We start from the raw sequence: 22077 nt of genomic DNA, 5'->3' as shown, positions 1-22077 counted from the left end.
CACAACACCAGTAAAAGTGCCAGCAGTGCAAAATTTATTTTCAAAAAGTGTCAGAGCAAGTGCCCTCCCTGACGCTTTTCGCTCCGCGGACGGAGCTTGGTCATGTATATGTATATATATATATAGATCTATATCTATATATATATATATCCCCCCAAAACAACTCACTCCCAAAGAAACGAGCAGAGGCCAAACGGGGGATTCAGATGGAGAACACCTTTATTGAAATTCATGGCATGATGCATTTCGGCCTGTCATGGCCTTCCTCGGATGCCTAAATGTCAGGAGGCATTTCCATTGTTACTAAATATATAGTCCAACACTTCCTATATATATATATATATATATATATCTCCAAATCCAACAACAGTTTTCACTCTTGAGCAAAGAAACTTGTTTTCCGAAACGCGTTGAGTCTTGTCTGTGCCAAAAAAAAATTTGCTTACAACATTTGGGTGCCGTGGATCATTGTTGGTGACATGTGACGAGGAAGTTTGGATATATATATATCCATATATATATATCAAAACAAACTCCTCCAGACGAAAGAGCAGATGCCACACGGGAATCTTTGGAGGCACCTTTAATTGATCAGCGGCATAATGCATTTCGGCCTGGACAGCCTTCTTCAGATGCCTTAATAATCAGGAGGCATGTTTGCACCCGTATTTGAATGTCCTGCAACTTTCCCATTGGATGGAACCCGCTCCGACCCCTTCCGTGTCCGCTCACCAAATATATAATCTATATTTGGCAAAACAAATTGCTTAATTTCTTTAAATATTCCAATATCCAAACCAATCATGTACATAGAGGTCTTTCGAATCTGCCCATGACACTATTCAGCAGCAGTTCTAGTATATACCTGCATTTTCATAATATTTAAAGGGGGGGGGTATCAATAAGTGAACAGTTGGGTGTCTGGTCGAGTCCATATTTCCATTGGTATGCACACCAACTCACATGTTCAGGTACTAACAAACCCTTAAATATGTCTTCCTTACAAGTTTGAGCTTAAGATAAGTTTTCGATTGTCCAGCATTTTCCAGATCCGAAGGGGTGCAAACTCTGCTTTTCTAAACCACTTTTTCCATCTACAGATGACACTGATCCATCTCCATGCACCACTGTTCTCATGTTGAACTGTGGGTGTGTTCCCCTGTCATTTGTTAAATCTTGCTTGGCCACCATTAGGCCATGGCAGCAGAAGGTTGTATATTGGGGTTTGAGGCATTGTAATGTTCAGTATTGCAGACAGTGCGTCATGGACCTCTTTAGAATGCCTGTACTGTCCAGAATGTATGATGCTGCAGCTTCACTAGGCGTGTATGAAGGTGCCCTTTTTTGCTGCTATTGTAATATGCCCAATGCAGTTCTTAAGGAGCATGAGCCTTATGCTAGCTTTAATAGCCACCTCTCTGGGATGCATCAAGGTCACCTCCCAATCAATATCTTCCAGTGCGCCGGCGTCCCTCTTACATTTGCCCCGTTGGCTAAGACAGTAGTGTCTGTCATTGACCAGTGTCTCATAAGTGAACGATATGGCTCCCCTTCGTTCGACTAGTACTCTTTTTCCCTGGTTGTAGCCGCAAGCATGTCTCCAGAGTCAATAGTGTTTGAGGAGAGCACAACAAAGTTGTGTATACTGATAGTCCTGCATTCATGACCGCTTGTGATCCTTCCCTCAGTTGTGTGAGCATCGAGTATCCTCATTTGCCTATGCCTTCCAGGCCATCAAGCCTGGTGAGGTCAATAAAGACCCATTGTCCGAATAACCCACTTTCTGTGTCACTGTTCCTTTCTGCTGTGTATTATCTTTTTACTATACTGTCCCTCTCTTTTAGTTTGTTAGACAATTTTTATAGCTATAGTGGCCATCTTCTCCTTAACTGCTTCCCCCAGAACTGAAGGCAAAGTATGACTCGATTCCTCACGCTTGGACAGTTTTTTTCAGCTGGTTTGGTGGCACATGTGTGCACCCACTCATTTAGAACTTGGAGCAGGGAGAACAAGTAAAATCATGAACATTGGGCAGCATTATACCACAGCTGTAGGCTGGCCAACTGAGTGCAGTAAACACAGTATGCGGCAAGCACCCGTCAACAACAAATTCCTCAACTCTACCTCCAGTTGTTTGAAATAAATGTTGGACATGGGGGTATGGGGTGTTTACATATGACAGAGCAATCAATTTGGAAACTGCCATTGCAGCAGTGAGTGGCGGTTTCCTCCACTGTATTGTCTCCTCTCGAGCATCAGTGTGTGGGTTACAATCAAAAAGGTGTCCTGACCTCTCACAATCTCTTCTCTCAGATATCTAAATTCCCCTGAGTCGGCCTTCCCATGTCAAGTATTCTGTATTACAGTCATTGATTTTCTGTATCATAGATTTGGACCTGTTGGTCTTGTATTGCGACTATTCTCTATATCCGTTGAACATTGTAGAAGCATTGTGATAATGTTTTACAGGTCTGCTGTGTATAGGAAAACATTGTTTGTATAATGAGGCATCCTATCTTTCGCTTCTTCCCCGCTCTGAAACCTTGAAACTTTTTACACCCCTTACGTTCTTTCCCAGTAAGCCAGTGGCGTGATCCCTAAGTCCGGAATAGGCAGTGCCTAGCTCTCCAGCCTAGGATTTACCCTTTTGACGCGATTATAGCACCAGTCCTGGGCCTAGAATGGGGCCGAGGCCTTCAATCACTGCCTGGGAACACTGCCGGGCTCCTCACCTGTTGAGGCCAAGTGTCTGATGTTCAGTAGGGGCACCCCCGGGTCTTCTGCGCCACGCCTTGAGTATGGCGCTGAGAGAGGGGCCCAGATTACGGCCCAATCAAGCACCCCCTGCCTGCGCACACCACCGAACTCACCAGTCCTCTAGAATCTACAGTGGGTGCCAGTCGGAGCACACTGTAAAGCCAGCCTTGCTGCATTCCTCCCAGCCGCTGGGGTCAGCACCGGCCTCTGTGCAGGCAAGAGGGCGGGTCTTGTTGACTTCGGCACTGCAGGGCGCTCCGGGCATACCTCTGTGGCGGTTCTACATGTCACTGCCGCTTTAGCAGTGGAGTGGGCCGAGGACGCCCATGCATGAGGGGCACAGTGTGGGAAAAGAGACCTGCGGCAGGATAGCCCGGCAACATCCCAGCAGGCAAATGCGGCCCTCCACTGCACCTTGAACCAGGTGCCCGTGGCAGGGTCCTCGGCTCTGCCTCTTCCTCACGCGGGCTGGCAGATCAGCACCGCCCGCACGCTTACTTCAGCCGCACCAGATCAAGCAGGGTGCACCTGTGCGTGACTACGGTACCCAGAAGGTCCGACCCACAGCAGAGACTCCCTGCTTCTAAGGGTGCTGCCCACCGAGGTTGTGTTGGTGTTAAGAGGCTTCTCTGCTTGTTCGCCCCACTGATGTCACCGGAACATCTCCCAGAAGTAAACCATCAAATTGCCGACCTCTTCAGCAAAAGGAGACGGCAAATTCACGAGTGGGAGCCCCATCCCTAAGTTCACCTTCCCTATTTTCAACAATGGGGTTTTCCACAAATAGACCTGTTCGTCACGGTCGAAAATGCAAAATCACCAAGCTTCAGCTCCAGGTTCCCACTCCTGCTCTCAAAGGGCAATGCCATATGGATGAACTGGTCAGGGATATTTGCCTACGCTTTTCTGTCTCTCCCGCTCATTCCGTGTGTGGTTCGGAAAGTCAGGCAAACTTCTCACAATATTTCTGGTAGCTCCCACATGAACCCGTCAACCACGGTACACCACCCAGTTGGAGCTGTCAATAGTTACACATCATAAGCTACACCTCACCTCCAATCTCCTCACACAGAACCGTACTGAAATCAGGAATCAAAATCCCAAGGTACTAAATCTAGTGATCTGGCTCCTGAAGCCCTAGAGTTTGGTTATTTAAATTTACCATCAGACTGTATGAATATTGTAAAAGAAGCAAGAAGGCCTACCACCAGAGCTTCCTATGCAGCAAAATGGAAAAGATGTGTTTTATACTGCAATAACCACAAAACCAATCCTTTAGATGCTTCCATACAAACCATTATCTGTTACATTTACAGCGAACAAGAATGGAACGGATAATGTTACTTACACAGTAAGCATCTGTTCTTGACATAGAGCTGTAGATTTACATACGCTTTCCCACCTCCCCGTGTACCTATAGTTGTTGCAGTTCTTATATATTTATACGCATGGACATGAGAGAGGGACAGATATTGTTGTCTCTAGGAAGAAAATGGGCTTTTATTGTATTTTTTATGCAATTCTTGCACACCAGGAAGTACCCTAATTAGATGCATTTATACTTTTAATGATTGGACGTTTTCATGGTATAATGCTTATTTTGTAAGAGTCAAACCTTCAGGATTAGCTTGTCCACGTGAAATTGTTTGAACCCTATGGGTGACATGTTCTATGGTGGTGATTTAAACCTCAAAGTGAAGAAGCGCATTCAAAACTAATGTTGTTTCTACTTACCCCCCTCTTCCAGAGATTGTGAGTTTTACAGATCCATCAGTGTAGGTAACATGCACAGTTTAGAATTCGTTATTGACCACAACTAGGGAGCTCATCGACAAATGATAGCTGACCTTTCTTTTCCCTTGACAGTCACTTTCGGTGGTGCTGATGTATCTTGTTCCAAGAAGAGAGCTCACAGACGGCGATTGCTTGTGTGGATGGTGGGAATTTCTTTCTGACCATGTATAATAACATCTTGATGAACTCATTCTCCAGTTCCTCCAGTTTTAGTGTGTCTTCTTTCACCTTCTGTTCATCTCCTTTTCTAAAATAATTCTGCATTAATATTGGCATGAGATTGCATCAAACAAAATACTTGCCTGTAACAGAATGACAGAACAACCAACTATTATAGGGCTAGTGGCTTTAATAAATATTTTTCACAATTAATAAGTTAGTCTGCTGCTTTGGTCATAATGTTTCATAATAAGCAAATCAGATCTATGGAATCGGACATACATTTTCCCAGTGCAGCTGTCAGGTCTATAGTTTGTCACCATAACTACCCCAGGCCTAGTTTACTGAGCGCAAGGTTTTCCACAAGGCAGTCATCCAGCATACAGCCACATTAGAAAAGTATAACAAATTACAGTTACTTTACATAAATAATATCACTCCTAAGAGGCCCACAGCAAGGTTTCTCTTGGAGCAAATCCTCTACATCCATGGTTTATCATAGCCAGTCACCAACTCGCATACAATGCCCAGTATGGTAGTCTATGTGATTCCATGTAGGAAAATACCTGCCTGTAGGCTTCAATGTGGTGTAACAACAATTCCCCCTTAAATGCTCATTAACTTCAACATATGCTTTGCACAGTAAACATGTCAGCCTACTGCCTTTATTGTAACGTTCCATAATCAACAGATTAGGCCAATACCCATGTTCATTGGCTTGCCACCATAACGCACTCAGTTCTTCTGTATTGAATATAACCTCCCCACAAGCCAAAATGTGCATTTCAAGCACGGTTTTTAGTGGAAGCATGCAAATTCTGCCCAATTAAATCTGTTCTTCAGTGGGCTGGAGGGGCGAACAGCATGTGGGTTGGGCCAACGCCCCTCTCTCCGTAGTATTCTGCAAGCTGCAACTGTATTAAGCCAGTCCTAAAAATGCATGTAGATTTGTGTAGCTCTGGGCATCCCATATTGCTCTCAAACACACAACTGCCTACTGAAACCTAAAATTAATAACGGGAAGGGAAATAGAAATTGTTGGAACAGGCAAACAACAATGCATTCCTCATGAGTGCCCTTCTCCCATCTGTGCTGCTGCCTGAGAAAAACAAACCGCATGGATTATGTACTAATCTAAGGCACTTTAACAGCATTACAGTGTGATGCCTGTGACCTTGAAAGGTCAATTCGCTGGATACTGTATGGGTGTTAGTGAGACTTCTCTAGGTAGCCACACTGCTGTTGGCTCAAGCAGCTACATAGACAAAGTTATCACAGCTGCACAGAAGGAATGAACTTTCTTCCTTTGGCAGTGCAGAAGTTCTGCCCAGTAATAACATGTTCGAGGCATATGAGCTGCAGATCGTACACTTTTGCAATAGATCGCCACCTGGTGTTGGGCTCTGATGATTGCAGGTTGTTGTCTTCTTGGAAGAAGTCTTTGTAGTCACGAGATAGGTGACTCCTCCCTTGGACATTACTGCGCATGGTCATCGACTCCATCATCAGATTGTTTTTTTCCGCCACTGGGTTCGGATGAAAGTTTTCCGCTCCGGCTAGAAAAGACTTTTCCAGCAACTTCGAAGCGTGAAAATGTATACAAACATTTTCTACATCAGCAGATACATTCTGGTGCGTCGACGCGGGCCGTTGGGCCTATCGGCGCCATACGGCCTATGCCTCATGCACAGAACTCAATTAAAGAGATGCCCGGTATGTCGAGCGAAATTCTCTCATAGCGACCATCACGAGGTCTGGAACCTCTGTCTATCGCCGGAACACGACGAGTCGACCTGCACAGCTTGTGCATCCTTCCGATCGAAGAAGACCATTCGGGATCGGAGGGCACGTCGACACGAGATGAGGAGATTAGCGCCTGCACTGGAGGCCATCATTGAGGAGGAAATCGTCGGAGAGGACGTCTCCGAGGCCAAGGATCCACGTGAAGATATCTCAGAGGACGAGGCTCCACTCGTGGCCGAGGAAGACTCGCCTAATCTTCAGATTATATCAGGGGCAGAGGACTCGGATGACTCTATTCCATCTCTGCAGCCCGTGAGTACTCTTGCCCCTGCACACCATACACTACCCAAACCAAAGGCAACGGTCGGCACTCCGCCCATGGGGCCCAGTCAAGACCGAAATTTACCCTCAGATGCCCCGCCTTCGGGCTCGGCTCCGAGGAAAAAGACTACCCCTTCCGGTGCCTCGGTACCGACGAAACCACATGTGCCAATTCCACCTCCTCCATTGGCACCGAAACATCCTTCGACACCGAAGCCAAAACACTCTTCGGTGCCCAAAGACAAAGACCCTTCGGCACCCAAACCAAAAGACTCATCGGTGCCGAAGCCAAAGACCGTACCGGATCTTAAAGCTTCGACTCCGAAACCTTCCGGTTCCAAGAATAAAGATGGAAAGCCAGAGTCCGGCGCCGCAGGGCCAAAGAGACCTGTCCCCACGCCGAAATCTCCAACCTCGGTACCAAAGACTCCAAGGCCTGATACAGAGACACCTAAACCCTCTAACAAGCCTACCAAGCCGAAACCAACTTCGGTACCGAAGAATTTGCTGCAGGACTAGATAACTCCTCCTAAAGCAAAAAGCACTAAACAACCCCTATCGGCGCCGAAAAAATCGACGCCAAAGAAGATTGTAGAGGAGGAAGAACTGTTAAGACCAGATCCTAAACAGAGGAAGGTCCATATCAATCCAAAAACTGGACATGTGGAAGCAATTCCTCCCAAGAAGAGACCAGCAGACACACCACTTCTACCTGTGGTTCCTGCCAAAAAGAAGGATTGTGCAACTTCTCCAATGCACCCTTCCTCTCCTTCACCTTCTTCCTCTCCTATCCCTCCTTACATTGAACCTATAGCTTCTCCTGTTCAATCTCCTGTTCAATCTCCTGCATCATCACACCACACTGACGAGGAGTATGATCTAGGTGGGGGGGATGACGTACCAGAGCCACATGCATACCCTTTAGATGAGGATGTCAATCCTGAATACCCTAAGGATGACGACATATATGGTTTTCCACCGCACAATGTCCCAGACATTCCTGATCCTCAGTACTACCCAACAAAACCTTCCCCTCCAGAAGATAGTATTGGGTTTATTCATTTGTTAAATAGAGCTGCCATTTACCATGGGGTTCCAATGCACTCTGATGCCATTGATGAGGATTTTTTACTGGATACATTTGAGCAGTCACAAAGGTCTACGCAAATACTACCCATGATCAAGGGAGTCATTAAACCTGCTCTAGAAATATTTAAAGACCCGGTACGATGTAGGGTGTTAAATCCAAGAATCGAAAATAAGTATAGACCAGCACCATCCGATCCAGTCTATATTAAGGGACATCTGCCACTAGACTCCTTAGTAGTGTCTAATGCATGTAAAAGAGCCAATTCCCAGACTTCTGGTGACACGCCCCCTCTTGACAAAGAATCTAAAGTTATTGATGCGTCAGGGAAGCGGATTGCTGCACAGGCAACAAACATATGGCGCATAGCAAATACACAAGCCTTACTCTAACGCTATGACAGGGCTCACTACTACCAATTAGAACAAGCATTTGCAATGCAATAGGTCTCGCATCAGGAAAGTTTGAGCTATTGGTATTGTAAATGACAATTTTTTTATTTATGTGTTGGTTTTGAAAGTAGCGAAATTAATAGCTTTGTCCTTTACAATGCCAATAGTTTTAACTTTCTCAAATGTGACACCTATAGCATCAGTAATGCAACATGGGTTGTATTTACGTGACTTAGATGTATTGATATTACAAATAACAATGGATTTTTTTTATAATTAATACTTAAATAAAAGGTATTGTAATTTTTAATGGCAATATATATATATATATATATATGTGTGTGTTTGCATGTATGTACTTATATTGGCTTATAACATGTATGTATATATGTGTGTATGATATGTTTTTTTTTTTTTGGTATTCAAACTGCTTTATTGCATAGTTAGGAGATTACACTGCTATGTATGCCAACAACCCGGGGGCCGGCAGCTATAAATAACACAGGATAAAAGAGTGATAATGGTAGACACAGCCGTAGTACCGGCATCCCAGAGGCCCGGTGGCGATAAAACCATGCTGTAATAAAAAGGAAATGCAAGGACATGCGGCAAGGGGGGGAGGTAAGGGAGCGGGCAGGACGGGGCGGGAGGGGGGAGAGGAGAGGGAGAAGGAAAAAGGACCTGAAAAAAGAGAGAGAAGGGGGAGGATGACGGGGAAGGGGGGGGGAGGCGTACATAAGTCAGGATTAACAGCAGCAGAACTGTTTTTTTCATTGTTTTCTCCCCAATTCTTACCAACCCGAAACTGTTAACAATCAAGGAAGGGAAAAAGAAAAAAAAAGGAACAAGAAAAAAGGCCTAGTACACACATCTGAGTGAAGTAAGAAAAAAAAAAGCACGATGCAGTATGGCTGCTCACAGAATGGCATTCATAAGTCGTGTCATGGGCCATTGGAAGTGGTTGTGGTATCCGTTGGGCATGTACAATAGTAGGATAAGGGTTATGTGTTGTGTTTCAATGAGGTGATAGTCTTGAGGAAGAGATGGGAGCGTGGGGCGCATTGGGAAGCGGGAAGTCAGCTATTCATGCTACATGATGTGTCAGTGTAAGCGGCATAGCAAGGGGAAGACTCATGGGAGGCCGTGGAGACAGAGTACACGAGAAGCAGGAGCTCAGGTCTCTCAGGCATCTGGGGAGAGGGCCCGGTCAGTCACCCCCCAGCAGTCAACTCGAGGTATTGTCTTCATCATCCTGACTCAACAGGTAGGAAACCAGTGGATCCCAAATGTCCCTGGGCCTGCTCGGGAGCGGTAGGAGTTCTGAATAAGTGACTTGTTGGGCCTGGCAGTGAGTCATATCCGAGAGCCAGTCCTTGAACTTCGGCGCCCTGCCACGGCCCCATCGACATGCCACACGTCGCTTAGCCAGTAGTAAGGCAATGTCAATGAATTTTCTGTTGGGTTTCGGAAAGTGCGGTGTGTGTCCCAGCAGGGTGATAAGCGGTTCCGCTTCCACAGTAACCTTGGTCATCGCAGTGAGGGCCTCGGTCACCTGCAACCAGTATGCCTGTATAGCCGGGCACTCCCAGGCAAGGTGCAAGAAGCCCGCATGTTCAGCTCGACAGCGTTCACATCTGTCAGTCGGCAAGATGGAACCTGAGCTTTTTGACCGGGTGTAATAGAGCCGTTGGAGGAAACTGTAGTGGATCATCCTAAGCCTGCTGCTTGCCGATATCCTGACTGTGAGAGTGCAGCAGTATTGCCACTGTTCATCAGAGAGTGTAATAAGCAAATCTGCATTCCAGGACGCCCTGGCGCCTGCCTCAAAAGGGGCAATATCTGAACTAAGCCGTCGGTACAAGCCAGAAACCAGGTGCGCCCCATCCTGCGAGCTTAGCAGGAAGTATAGAGGGTACAGGAGTTCCGGCTCGCGGGGATAATCCGGAAGGATATCCTTCATCCCTTGTCGGAGGCGCAGGTAGTAAAATATGTCGAGTGGGGAATGGTCATGAGTGGCAAAGAAGAGTTCCATGGACTGGAAGACTTTATTCGCGAAAAGATCACCCCAGGTGGCAATATGCAGCCGGTCGCAAAGCAGCTGGAAGCCACGTTCCTGCAAGAGCGCGAGCGAGGGGTGAAATGTCAGGGGGAGAAGGGGAGAGTAAGTGAAGGAGCAGGAGAGTCTCCCGGCCAGGCGATGCCAGGCATCCAGGGTGCAGGAGACCGACGTGTTCGGGGTCTGGATCATCGACTCTGGACAAAAGAGTAAGCTGTTAAGCGGTATAGGATGTACTATCCAGTCCTCCACCGCGAGTTGCGGCATGAAGGGCGTGGGAACCATCCAATGAAATGCATAGTGAGCTTGCGCGCAGAAGTAGTAAGCTTCAAGGTCAGGGACATCAAATCCTCCGGCCTCGTAGGGCAGTATCAGTGTAGACCATTTTAGCCGCGGGGCCTTGCCCCCCCAGAACAGGCGGCAGAGCTCCGACCGCAGGGTCTTGAAGAAGAAAGCACCCGGGTAATACGGGATGTTGAGAAAAAGGTAGAGGAAGCGGGGCAGCACAACCATCTTGATAAGGGAAGCCCTACCAGCCGTGGAGAGCGGCAGTGTGATCCAACGGTCGACTGAGGCGGTAAGGGATGTGATCGCCACTCCGTAATTGGAGCGAAGGGTCTCTTCCCGATCTCGCGAGATTTGTATGCCTAGGTACCGAAGGTCCGAACGGCACCATTCGAGAGGGTAGTCAAGGGGAAAGTCAACAACAGAGTCGGTGAGAGGAAAGAACTGGGACTTGGACCAATTAATGTGTATCCCCGACATGCCCCCAAAAGCCACAAATTCTCTCAATAAAGGGTTGAGGTGAAGTTGAGGATATTTAACATAAAGAGTGATGTCGTCTGCATAGAGTGAGACATCTATTTGGCGCTGCAGGCATTGTACGGCACTCTCCCGATGTAGCTGGCGAAGCCGACTCGCCAGAGGTTCAACCGCAATCGCAAAAAGAAGGGGGGACAGAGGACACCCCTGACGCGCACCTCTCGTGACATCGATCGGGCGAGAGAGACGACCATTGATCAGAACTCTCGCCGTCAGGCGTGTGTAGAGGAGCTGTATCCAGGAGAGGAATAGCTTGGGGAAACCCATACTCGACAGCACTGAAAATAGGTAGGGCCATTCGACCGAATCAAATGCTTTGGAAGCATCTAGAAAGACAGCCGCGACTGGGAGGTCAGGATGGACCGTGCGGAGAAGCGAGAATAAGGTGCATAATTATGAGAAGTGGAGCGACCAGGAACGAACCCCGATTGGTCCGGCAGTACAATCCTGGTCATGAGCAAGTATAGCCTAGTTGCTAGGACCTTGGCTAATATCTTTACGTCACAATTCAGGAGAGAAAGAGGGCGGTAGGAGCCACACGATCCAGGATCTTTACCAGGTTTAAGGAGGGAGGTGATAACTACTTCGCGCATAGAGCCTGGGAGGATGCCATCGGCGAGCGATTCCTTGTATACTTCACGAAGGACCGGGGCCATGATGTCAATGTACGTTTTATAAAATTCGGCCGGAATACCATCCAGCCCGGGCGCCTTGCCATTTTTAAGGGACATAATGGCTTCCCGAATTTCGTCCAGCTCAAACGGAGCAGCCAAGAAAGCCCTGTCTCCATCACTAAGCCAACAGAGGGCTACATCGCTCAGATAGTCGGCGTAGGGCATCTCTGCTGTAGCATTGGTGGTGTAAAGATTGTGGTAATGCGAAGTGAAGGTGGCAAGTAGTGCTTCCGTATCCCTAACCGCGTGACCCTGATCGTCGATGAGTTCTAGAATGGCATTGCGATCTCGGGGAACCCGCGTTAAAGCAGCAAGAGCCCTACCCGGGCGGTCTCCCTCACAGTATCTTCGAGCCTGCCAGTACTTACCCTTGAATTTCGCCTCCCTGTCAGCCTCCTCCTCATATTTGGTCAACGTGACCCTGAATTCAGCATGTAGTGCAGGGTCATCCCCCACCACCATACGAGTCTCCAATGATCGCAGCTCCTCATGCAGCTTACGGATAGTGGCCTGTATGTCCTGGAGGGCCCAGAAGCTCTTAGCTATACAATACCCCCTGACAGTTACCTTAAAAGCCTCCCAGATATGTTCAACCGAATCGACCGACCCTTTGTTCCTCGGAAAGAAATCCATGATTTCCTCCTCCAGCTCAGAACGGAACAAGGCATCCAATAGAGCCGCTGGCTGCAGGCGCCAATGAGGTCTAGGGCAATCCCACCCAGGTAGGCCAGTGTGCATCAGGACAGGGCTATGATCAGAGTACGTCCTAGGCAGATGTGTAACTGTCGACACCCCAGGTACCACTCCAGGGGTGACAAGGAAATAGTCTAGTCGTGCCCAGGTGCCAGTCTGTGATGTGAAGTGCGTTTCCTCCCGTCTTGCCGGCTGTAGGGACCGCCATATGTCTACTAGGGCCCCTTCAGTGACAATGCCCTCGAGTGCCTCCCTCGCCTTGGGTTTATAGTGGGCAACCCCATCCGCTCTGTCCATGCTGGGCACCAATGCCAAGTTGAAATTCCCACCCCAGATGATGTGGCGGGAGCCCACGTCAAGGATTTTACCCCAAAGAGTAGTGAAGAAGGCGGGCGTGTCTACGTTAGGGGCATAGCAATTAACAAAGGTGACAGTGTCGTGGCCTATTCGTCCCCAAAGTAAAGTGTACCGACCACCTCTATCTGCCAGTTCCCCGCACTTGTGAAACGGAACAGTGCCCCGGAGTAGGATGGCAACCCCCCTGGCATACGTGGAATAGGAGGGGAAGGTGCGGGTGTTAGCCCACTTACATTCAAAGGTGGCCCGTACTTGCGGTGACAAGTGCGTTTCTTGGAGCATGGCTACATGTACATTATGTCTGGTAAGGTATGCAAGAACATCACGACATTTCCTAGCGTTATTGAGCCCACGGACATTCCACGACATACAATGTAGCTGTGTTGCAGACCCTAAGACCGCCATTTAGTCACTTCTTGAGCAGAGTGAGGCAGCCATTCCGATATGACACAATACCATGTGAGCAACATGAGAGGACATAGTGCAAAACAACTCGTGGTGTGTAGACCCCACCCCCCCCCCCCAACAAGACCTCCCCCCCCCCACCCACTACAGCGTCCCAAACTCGTCTGCAGCCATCCAATCCCCCCCTCAGACCCTCCCCCCCCCCCCCTTCCCCAACATCCAATACCAACATATCAACAGTCAACGTGGGGTACACCCGATGGGGTAACGACATCAAGGGCGCACAACCGCTGTACCCGCCAGTGGCCTCCAAAACTATACCGCCCTCGGTGGAGGCCGAGGCTAGGCAAGCGGATCCTGGTATACATTACCACAGAAGCATCCAGACACCGCCATGCCGTGGTGAAGAGGCATTCGCTTCAGAGTACATAGGGTAGGCAGGCAGCAAACCTGCGCTAGGTGGTCGAGTGCTCAGTTCAGGTAAGCGTTCATGGTCAATGTTCGTTCTCAGCAGCGGAAGGATCTTCATCCCCTGAGTCAGCAGCAGCAACATGATCGCCTCCTCTGGCCCTGCGGAGTGATTTCAAGTAGTCTTCTGCTTTTTGGGGGTTCGTGAAGAAACGTTGCTTCCCCTGATGCGTGATACGTAGTTTCGCTGGGTAGAGTAGGGCATAGTCTAGTTGCGCTTCGCGTAATTTTTTCTTCACGGGGAGAAATTTACGCCGTTCCTCCTGCACCATGGGGGTAAAATCCGGATAGATTTTCTCGACTTAGAGCTCCATCCTGCCCGTGTTGGTGGACTTCGGAATACCCGTGACGCGAATGTTATTGCGTCGGCTACGAGCTTCCAAATCTTCATTCTTTGCCGCTATAATCCTGAGAAGATTGTCCACGCGGGCTAGTTGAGTGGTATGAGTGGAGGTAACATCATCCGTATCGGAGATACGTTGCTCCGTAGCAGTGAGTAGTTCCTCATGCCGATCCACCTTATGGGTCAATGCGTCAAGTCTAGCGGTTACACCATCCACCTTCTCCACCACGGTGGCAAACCCCTGTCGCATCTCCTGGAATAGTTGGTGTAAGTCAAGGTCCTTGGCAGGAGAGGAAAGGGAGGAGGTGGAAGCGGCCCCGGGACTAGGGTCAGCAGGGACCGCCTTCGTGGATTTTCTGGCGCCGTCAAAGCTGATCTTCGTCTGGCGATTCTCGGGGCGTACCATCGTGGCTTGTCAGCTCTGTGTCACCGCCCGTCCAGGCCACACCAATACAGCACCAGCCGGTATTGGCCAACTAAGCAGGTCAAGGCTCGTGGAGAAGGTCACTTCAAACACCGTTGAGCAGAGGTGTCCAGCCGCGGTGCAGGAGGGCAACGCAGCACACAGGGTCCCAGCGGCGGCAAGCAGGACAGTCCAGGCCGGAGGTCCCGGCCGTCTGGCTCGCGGTGCTGATGGAGCAGAGGCACCAACAGGCGCAGATAGGGCCGCCGCCGCCGCCGCTGCTGCGCGGGGGCTTCCCAGGGAGGTAGGCCCGGTGCAAGGTCACACTGATACAGCACCAGCCGGAATCGGTCAGCTAAGCAGGTCAAGGCACGTGGAGAAGGACCCTGCAAACACCGTGGAACAGAGGTGTCCAGCCGCGGTGTAGGAGGGCAATGCAGCACACAGGGTCCCAGTGGTGGAGAGCAGGATAGTCCAGGCCGGAGGTCCAGGCCGTCTGGCCCGCGGTGCAGATGGAGCAGAAGCACCAACAAGCGCAGATAGGGCCGCCGCTGCGTGGGGGCTCCCCGGGGAGGTAGGCCCAGTGCAAAGTCAAAGCATAGGATAGTATATATGGCTCACGATCCCACAGAAGGATGCAGGTTGGCGTAGCATAGGCAGCAAGCAGGCCGGGCCGACATGGGGATCACTGCAGCAGAGTCCGTGAAGCAGTGGAGCTGTGTGTGTCCAGGGCCCCCACAAGCGCCCGGAGGGGATCAGGCTGGCAGGCAGACACCGGGGCAGGAGCAACCCAGCCTAGAAGCGACGCGGGTGCTCGCGACCCGCTCCGATCGCAGCAGGCAGTAAATACAGGGCAATCGCGGGAGAAAGGATCCGCAGGGGGTGCGCCACTCACCGAGGACGGGGCAGCAGTCTCCGGCAGTCGTTAGTGGTGGGCCTCCGCTCCGCCAGGCCGCGCAGCTCCTCGGGGGTGCCCCTCGTCCAGTCCTCCGATGCAGGCACACCCAGCACCTGCCTACAGCGGGGGACTAGCAGCTCAGCAGCGGTCCCCAGGAACGCACAGCAAACCAAGGATCAGCCGGGGTGCACAGCGGTAAACTCCGGGGCCAACGAGGCCTAAAGCCGCATGGCGAGCACCGACCTCGCGTGGACCTCACAACCGGCCGCCTCGACCGGCAGCAACCAGGGCCCCTGCCGGTCCGATTTTACAGGGCCAGATCTCCGTCCCCGGCGATGGCAATCACACGAGCTCCAGGACGATTGCAGGGGACCGTGTTGCGCTTCGAGTGGCAGAAGCAGGGGCGATGTCAGACGTCTGAGGCAAAGGATAGTGGAGGGTTAATGGCCAAGGTGCGGGAGCTGCAGCGTTAAGCAGCCATTCCGCGTGTGCGCCCTCTAGCGCCCCCCTATGTGTGTATGATATCATGTATGTCTGTTAGAGAGCAGCGGAGCACCGAACAGTACACGTGGTCCCAAGTCATTGCTCCAGTTCGTTGACAAGGCGCTTCTTCTGCTTAAAAGGCGCTGATGGGGAGGGTGGTGGGACGGGAACTGGTGCAGCACCGGGGATGGCGTGCAGCACCGGGGATGGCGTGCAGCGCCGGGGATGGCATGCAGCGCCGGGGATGGCATGCAGCGCCGGGGAGGCTGTGCAGCGCTGGGGATGGCATGTAGCGCCGGGAGGCTGTGCAGCGCCGGAAATGCTCGACCAGCTCTCAACTAAGAGCTTGCCACAGCACGACTATTCCACCTAGAAAAGTTGCATAGAAGCACGCGGATTTCATCTGGGTCTACCGGAAAAAAGCACGGCGTGGATACCAATAAAAACAACTTTCCTAGATAATTGAGTTAGGCTTTTTTCCCGTTAGAATCACTACTTTAAATGTCATGTACTTGCATCCCAGGCTTGGCAGATTGTGTTCAAGTAAAAAACAGCTGGATACTTTATTATGAATAATTATGAATTTATTTTATCACCCCTATTCGGCCTATTTTCAGTTTGCATCTCATTGAGGCTTGGATGTCCAGTCTCTGACAGCGTTTGACAGAAAAGAAACAAGTTATGCTTTGACACTAATCGTCCTCGCACTCACCTCTCAGCGCCGCCTCTTCTCCCCAGTGATGTATTGCTGAAAGGGACGCCTCGCTGCCCAAGAAGGTGGATGGAGGTGGCCCCCGATCATTCCCGCACTTCCGGTTTGCCCTTGGCGGCTGATAGGCCGCACCAACGCAATTAAAATCGATGTAAGGTTACCATGGCGCAGGGCACAAAGGGGGCATGCCGCAACAATGTGATTAAAAGCGTTTAAAGCTCCCCGGGCATAAACTTGCCTTCTGCTGGGGCGGGACTACGTCCCCCGGCATTCCTACTCTTCCTGTTTACCCTCAGTGGTGGGGCCACGTCGCAAAAACGTGCAGGGACGCTCCTGGGACAAAGGCGGGTAGGTCTTTCGCTTGACGAAGAGATGGCTTTAGAAATAAACCAGGAGTCTGGGAAGAGAAGCGGAGGGGGCTTGAGGCACATTGCCGGTGCCTGCCCCCGCCGCCTACCAATCCGTGCAGCCGCCAACACCGCGGGACGAGAGGAGCCCAAGAGACCCGGTGAGTGGGGTCGGGGGGGGGGGGGGGGGGGGGGCTGTGTGTGCGTGTGAGCCCGTGACTGGGGTGGGAGTGGGGGTGCGTGTGTGTGTGTGTGTGTGTGTGCGTGTGTATGCTGTATCTGTGTGCTGACTTGCTGGGAATTTCATTTCTAATTGAGCGCGTTAACCAAAAGCGAAAGCGCGCCCACACAGCAAGCAGCCAGCATCAAAAGCGCGCTCACAAGGACAAATCTGAGACAGAAAAAGCGCGCGTCCGACTCGTGTCCACATTCCCAGAAACGGGCAACATTAGTTGTCCAGCTAGACGCAATGCTTCACATTGCTTTCTCTAGCTCGACCTAAAAACTAATGGAGCACCTCCCTGATCAATACAAATTTCAGGCAGCAGAGCTCATACAAGAAGGCAAATTAATATCCAGTGCCTCAATTAAATGTGCACTAGATGTAGCTGACACAGCATCCAGAGCAGTCAATACTAGTGTCATACTGAGACGACATGCGTGGTTACGCATTTCAGGTTTTAAACCAGAGGTTCAGACTACCATCTTGAACCAGCCCTTCAATCAGAACCAGTTGTTCGGGCCGGAAGTAGACAACACACTAGAAAAGATGAAGAAAGACACAGACACAGCTAAGTCTATGGGTGCATTACAATCCACACAGACTAGAAGTTATTTTCGCCGCTCCTTTTATAGAGGAGGCTCCAAGCAAACCGGCGCAGATACAACATCATCTTTTAAAACGCACACACAGACCTCCTCTAACAAAAGCTACTTTAGAGGAGGATACAGAGGCAATAATAACAAGGGAAGAGGTAGAGGCAATAACAACAACCGCTCCTCTTCCACTCCCAAACAGTGACTTTCCTCTGCCTCCCCTACAGCATTCCACTCCTAGGGGGGGCAGATTATCACAGTTCCTACCTGTCTGGAATTACATCGCAACAGACAGGTGGGTAAGACAGATTATCCAACATGGTTACTGCCTAGAACTCACAGCAACCCCCCAAACATACCACCCAGGCAACGTCCAATGTCCACAGAACATATGACTCTGCTACAACAGGAAGGTATAGCACTTCTACAAAAGGACGCTATTCAATAGTTCCTTTAGAGGAACGGGGAACAGGAGTTTATTCCCTGTACTTCCTAATTCCCAAGAAGGACGGGACACGAAGACCAATTCTCAACCTCGGGCCCCTCAACCATTACATACAATCAGATAATTTTCACATGATCACTTTACAACAAGTACTCCCACTACTACAACAAGGAGACTTTCTTACAACACTAACCTAAAGGACGCCTATACATCCTGCACACAGGAAGTATCTAAGGTTTGTCCTACAAGGACAGCACTATCAGTTCAAAGTCCTTCCATTCGGGGTCACAACAGCACCACAAGTGTTTACAAAGTGCTTAGTAGTGGTAGCAGCACATCTCAGAAGACAATAGATACATGTCTTCCCTTACCTTGACGATTGGCTCATAAAAGCAAAATCGTTCAACCAGTGTGTCCAACAAACAATTCAGACATTGCACGACTTAGGGTTTACAATAAACTACACCAAGTCGCACCTAGAGCCTTCGCACGTTCAACAGTAACTAGGAGCTACCATAGACCCATCTACAGCTCTAGCATATCCCAGTCCAGCCAGGATACAGAGCATTCAGACCTTAGTCTCCATTTTTCAACACCAGCAGTCTCTCCAAGCCAGAGTGTTCAGGAGACTGATAGGCATAATGGCGTCTTGCATTTTTATAGTTCCACACGCAAGACTACAAATGCGTCCATTACAAGAATGTCTAGCACAGCAGTGGAGTCAGGCTCAAGGTCAGCTCACAGACCTGGTGTTTGTAGACAGCCGTACATATCGCTCTCTGCAATGGTAGAACACCAAAAACTTGACAAAGGGACGGCCGTTCCTAGAACCTGTTCCACAGATAGTGCTCACGACAGACGCATCCCTCAGGATGGGGAGCCCATCTCTTACATTATACCACACAAGGGCAATGGAACAACCAACAAAAACTGTTCCATATCAACCATCTAGAGCTGCTAGCAATTTTCCTAGCACTCAAAACGTTTCAGGTACAAGTACGAAACAAAGCTGACCTAATGCGGACGGACAATACGACAGCCATGTATTATATACAAAAACAGGGGGGGACACACACTCTGCAACTGTCCCAGCTTGCACAGAACATTTGGAGATGGGCCATTCCTCAAAACATACACCTGACAGTAGAACACCTTCCAGAAATTCACAGTCAGATAGCAGATCTGTTGCGTCGACAGTCGCAACAGATTCACGAATGGGAGATACACCCACAAGTTCTTCAACCATTCTTCCAAATGTGGGGGCATCCACAGATAGATCTGTTTGGCACCCACGAAAATGCAAAATGCCCAACCTTCGCCGCCAGGTTTCCACACCCACGGTCTGAGGGGAATACAATATGGATGAACTGGTCGGGCAGATTTGCGTACGCTTTTCCACCTCTCCCACTGATTCCACTAGTAGTACGCAAGCTCAGACAACAGTCTCTCAAACTAATACTAGTGTCTCCCACATGGGCACGTCAGCCGTGGTTCACCACACTAGTAGATCTCTCACTGGTTCCACATCAAAAATTAAGGCTCACACCATCCCTGTTAACACAGAACCATGGAGAAATAAGACACCCAGAACCAAGCCAACTGAATTTGGCAATCTGGCTCCTGAAGTCTTGGAGTTTGGTTACTTAAACCTACCACCAGACTGTATGAACAAAGAATTAAAGAAGCTAGAAGACCCACTACCAGAGCATGTTATGCCGCTAAGTGTAAAAGATATGCAATATATTGTAACAATAATCATTGATCCACTGGATGCTTCCATCCAAAACATAATTTGCTACCTTTTACACCTACAAAGGTCCAATTTAGCTTATTCTTCCATACGCCTGCATCTGGCAGCAATTGCAGATTATTTTCAGAATAGACAACCTCTATCTCTCTTCAGAGTACCTGCAATCAAAGCATTTATGGAAGGATTAAAATGAGTAATCCTACCTAGGTTACCACCTGCTCCAGTATGGAACCTAAACGTGGTCCTTACAAGACTCATGGTACCCCCTTTCGAGCCTTTACACAAGTGTGAATTGCAATTCCTAACATGGAAAACTGCTTTCCTTGTTGCCATCACCTCTCTCAGAAGAGTTAGTGAAATACAAGCATTCACAATACAAGAACCATTTTTTCAGATGCATCCTAACAAGGTGGTTCTTAGGCCTAATCCTAAATTCCTGCCAAAAGTTATTACTCCTTTTCACCTTAACCAATCAGTAGAGCTGCCGGTGTATTTCCAAAACCCGGACTCTGTTGCAGAACCAGGTGGATTGTAAAGTGTATACAAATATGCTATCAGAAAGCTAAACGTACACTAACGGTTCCTCCTAGAGCGCACTTCACTCACAAACTAGGAGCCTCTATGGCTTTCTTAGGAAATATACCACTAGAGGACATATGCAAGGCAGCAACATGGTCTACAATACACACCTTCACTAAACACTATTGTGTTGATTTGCAAGCCAAGCAGCAAGCTGCAGTAGGCCAAGCTGTCCTTAGAACACTGTTTCAGAATGCTGCAACGGATACAAGCAACCACCGCTAGGGTAGACCCTGCTGCACAATTGTTGCAAAAGTGTACGATCTGCAGCTCATATGCCTCGAACGGAAAATGCTACTTACCAGTATGCATCTGTTCTTGGCATGTAGAGCTGCAGAGTCGTACACGCCCTCCCGCCTCCCCGGGACTTGTATCCGTTCCAGTACTAATCTTACTTAGATGCACACGCATGGACATCCTTTCTCTTTACTTCTACTAACTCCATCATTTCCCATCATGGCGAAAAACAATCTGAGGATGGAGTCGATGACCATGCACATTATTGTCCAAGGGAGGAGTCACCTATCTCGTGACTACAAAGACTTCTTCCAAGAAGACAACAACCTGCAATCATCCGAGCCCAACACCAGGTGGCGATCTATTGCAAAAGTGTACGACTCTGCAGCTCTAAATGCCAAGAACAGATGCATACTGGTAAGTAGCATTTTCCTTACTCCGGTCCAACAACATGTGGGTGGAGCCAAAGCCCCCTCTCTGTGGTACTCCTGGAGGCACTTTTGTAGGTTGATCACTATTGGTCTTGCGACTGTTGCACTGTCGAGCTGGACCCAAGAAAAGGTGGTCACACACTCAAGTGGTGGCATTCAGAGATTTCACAGCTGTGGACAATTCCCTGTGATATCATTGTGTTCTGATATGTATAGTCTCACATTGAAACGTTAGTATTTTCCTCAGTCATTGTGTACAGTATCAGTGAGTAAACTCACCTGTTTGACAGTTCTTAATGATTACCAGATAAGCTGAAATGTACATTCGTCTGGATCCATTACTATGCTGCTTCGTAATTGAATCCAACATAAACCACAGTGTGAATGGCCCTAGTGATTAGCTGTTTATCATGAGACAAGTTGTTACTAAACATGCTGGCTCATGCTGAAGACTTCTTAAGATAGAAGTGAAGAATAGTGAGAAGCTTCCACCTCTGTCCTTCTCCATCAGTAGATGCAGGTTCCATTCACATATTGCCATCTCGCCCCTTAGTTATGTTGCTATGTTTTCCATTTTCTGTGGCATATTTAGCTGCACAAAAACCTGTGTAACCCTTTGTAAACCTTGACCTTTCCATGTTCAAGGGTATGAAAATGACTCTGTGGAGGACTTGAAAGAAGCTTCGGCAATATCTTCACGGAAAAGAGGCAAGAGAAGGTACTTTTGGGAGTACAGCGAGCAGTTAACACCGTTCCAACAGGAAAGGATGCTGACACCGTCTGAGTGGGATCGTGACACGCTCCCCAGCAACATGTACCAAAAACATGGTCTTCATCATGGTAAGGGTTGTATTTTATTGTATTATAGCATGTGTGTGTCACCGGTTAGATTTTTTGGTTTACAG

The 22077-nt window shown here is 49.0% G+C and overlaps 1 protein-coding gene across 1 annotated transcript in view; it reads left to right on the top strand.

Moving 5' to 3' along the window:
• The window catches only part of CREBRF (CREB3 regulatory factor), a 422767-nt gene that overhangs the window by 158532 nt on the left and 242158 nt on the right, over positions 1 to 22077 (top strand). Inside the window, exon 5 of the mRNA XM_086931577.1 lies at positions 21818 to 22012. Coding sequence (XP_086787703.1) covers positions 21818 to 22012 — 195 coding nt within the window. The remainder of the gene's footprint in view (positions 1 to 21817; positions 22013 to 22077) is intronic.

Source organism: Lissotriton vulgaris, chromosome 7 (assembly GCF_964263255.1).
Source record: "Lissotriton vulgaris chromosome 7, aLisVul1.2, whole genome shotgun sequence".
Lineage (NCBI taxonomy): Eukaryota > Metazoa > Chordata > Amphibia > Caudata > Salamandridae > Lissotriton > Lissotriton vulgaris.
This window is presented reverse-complemented; position numbering and strand designations above follow the sequence as displayed.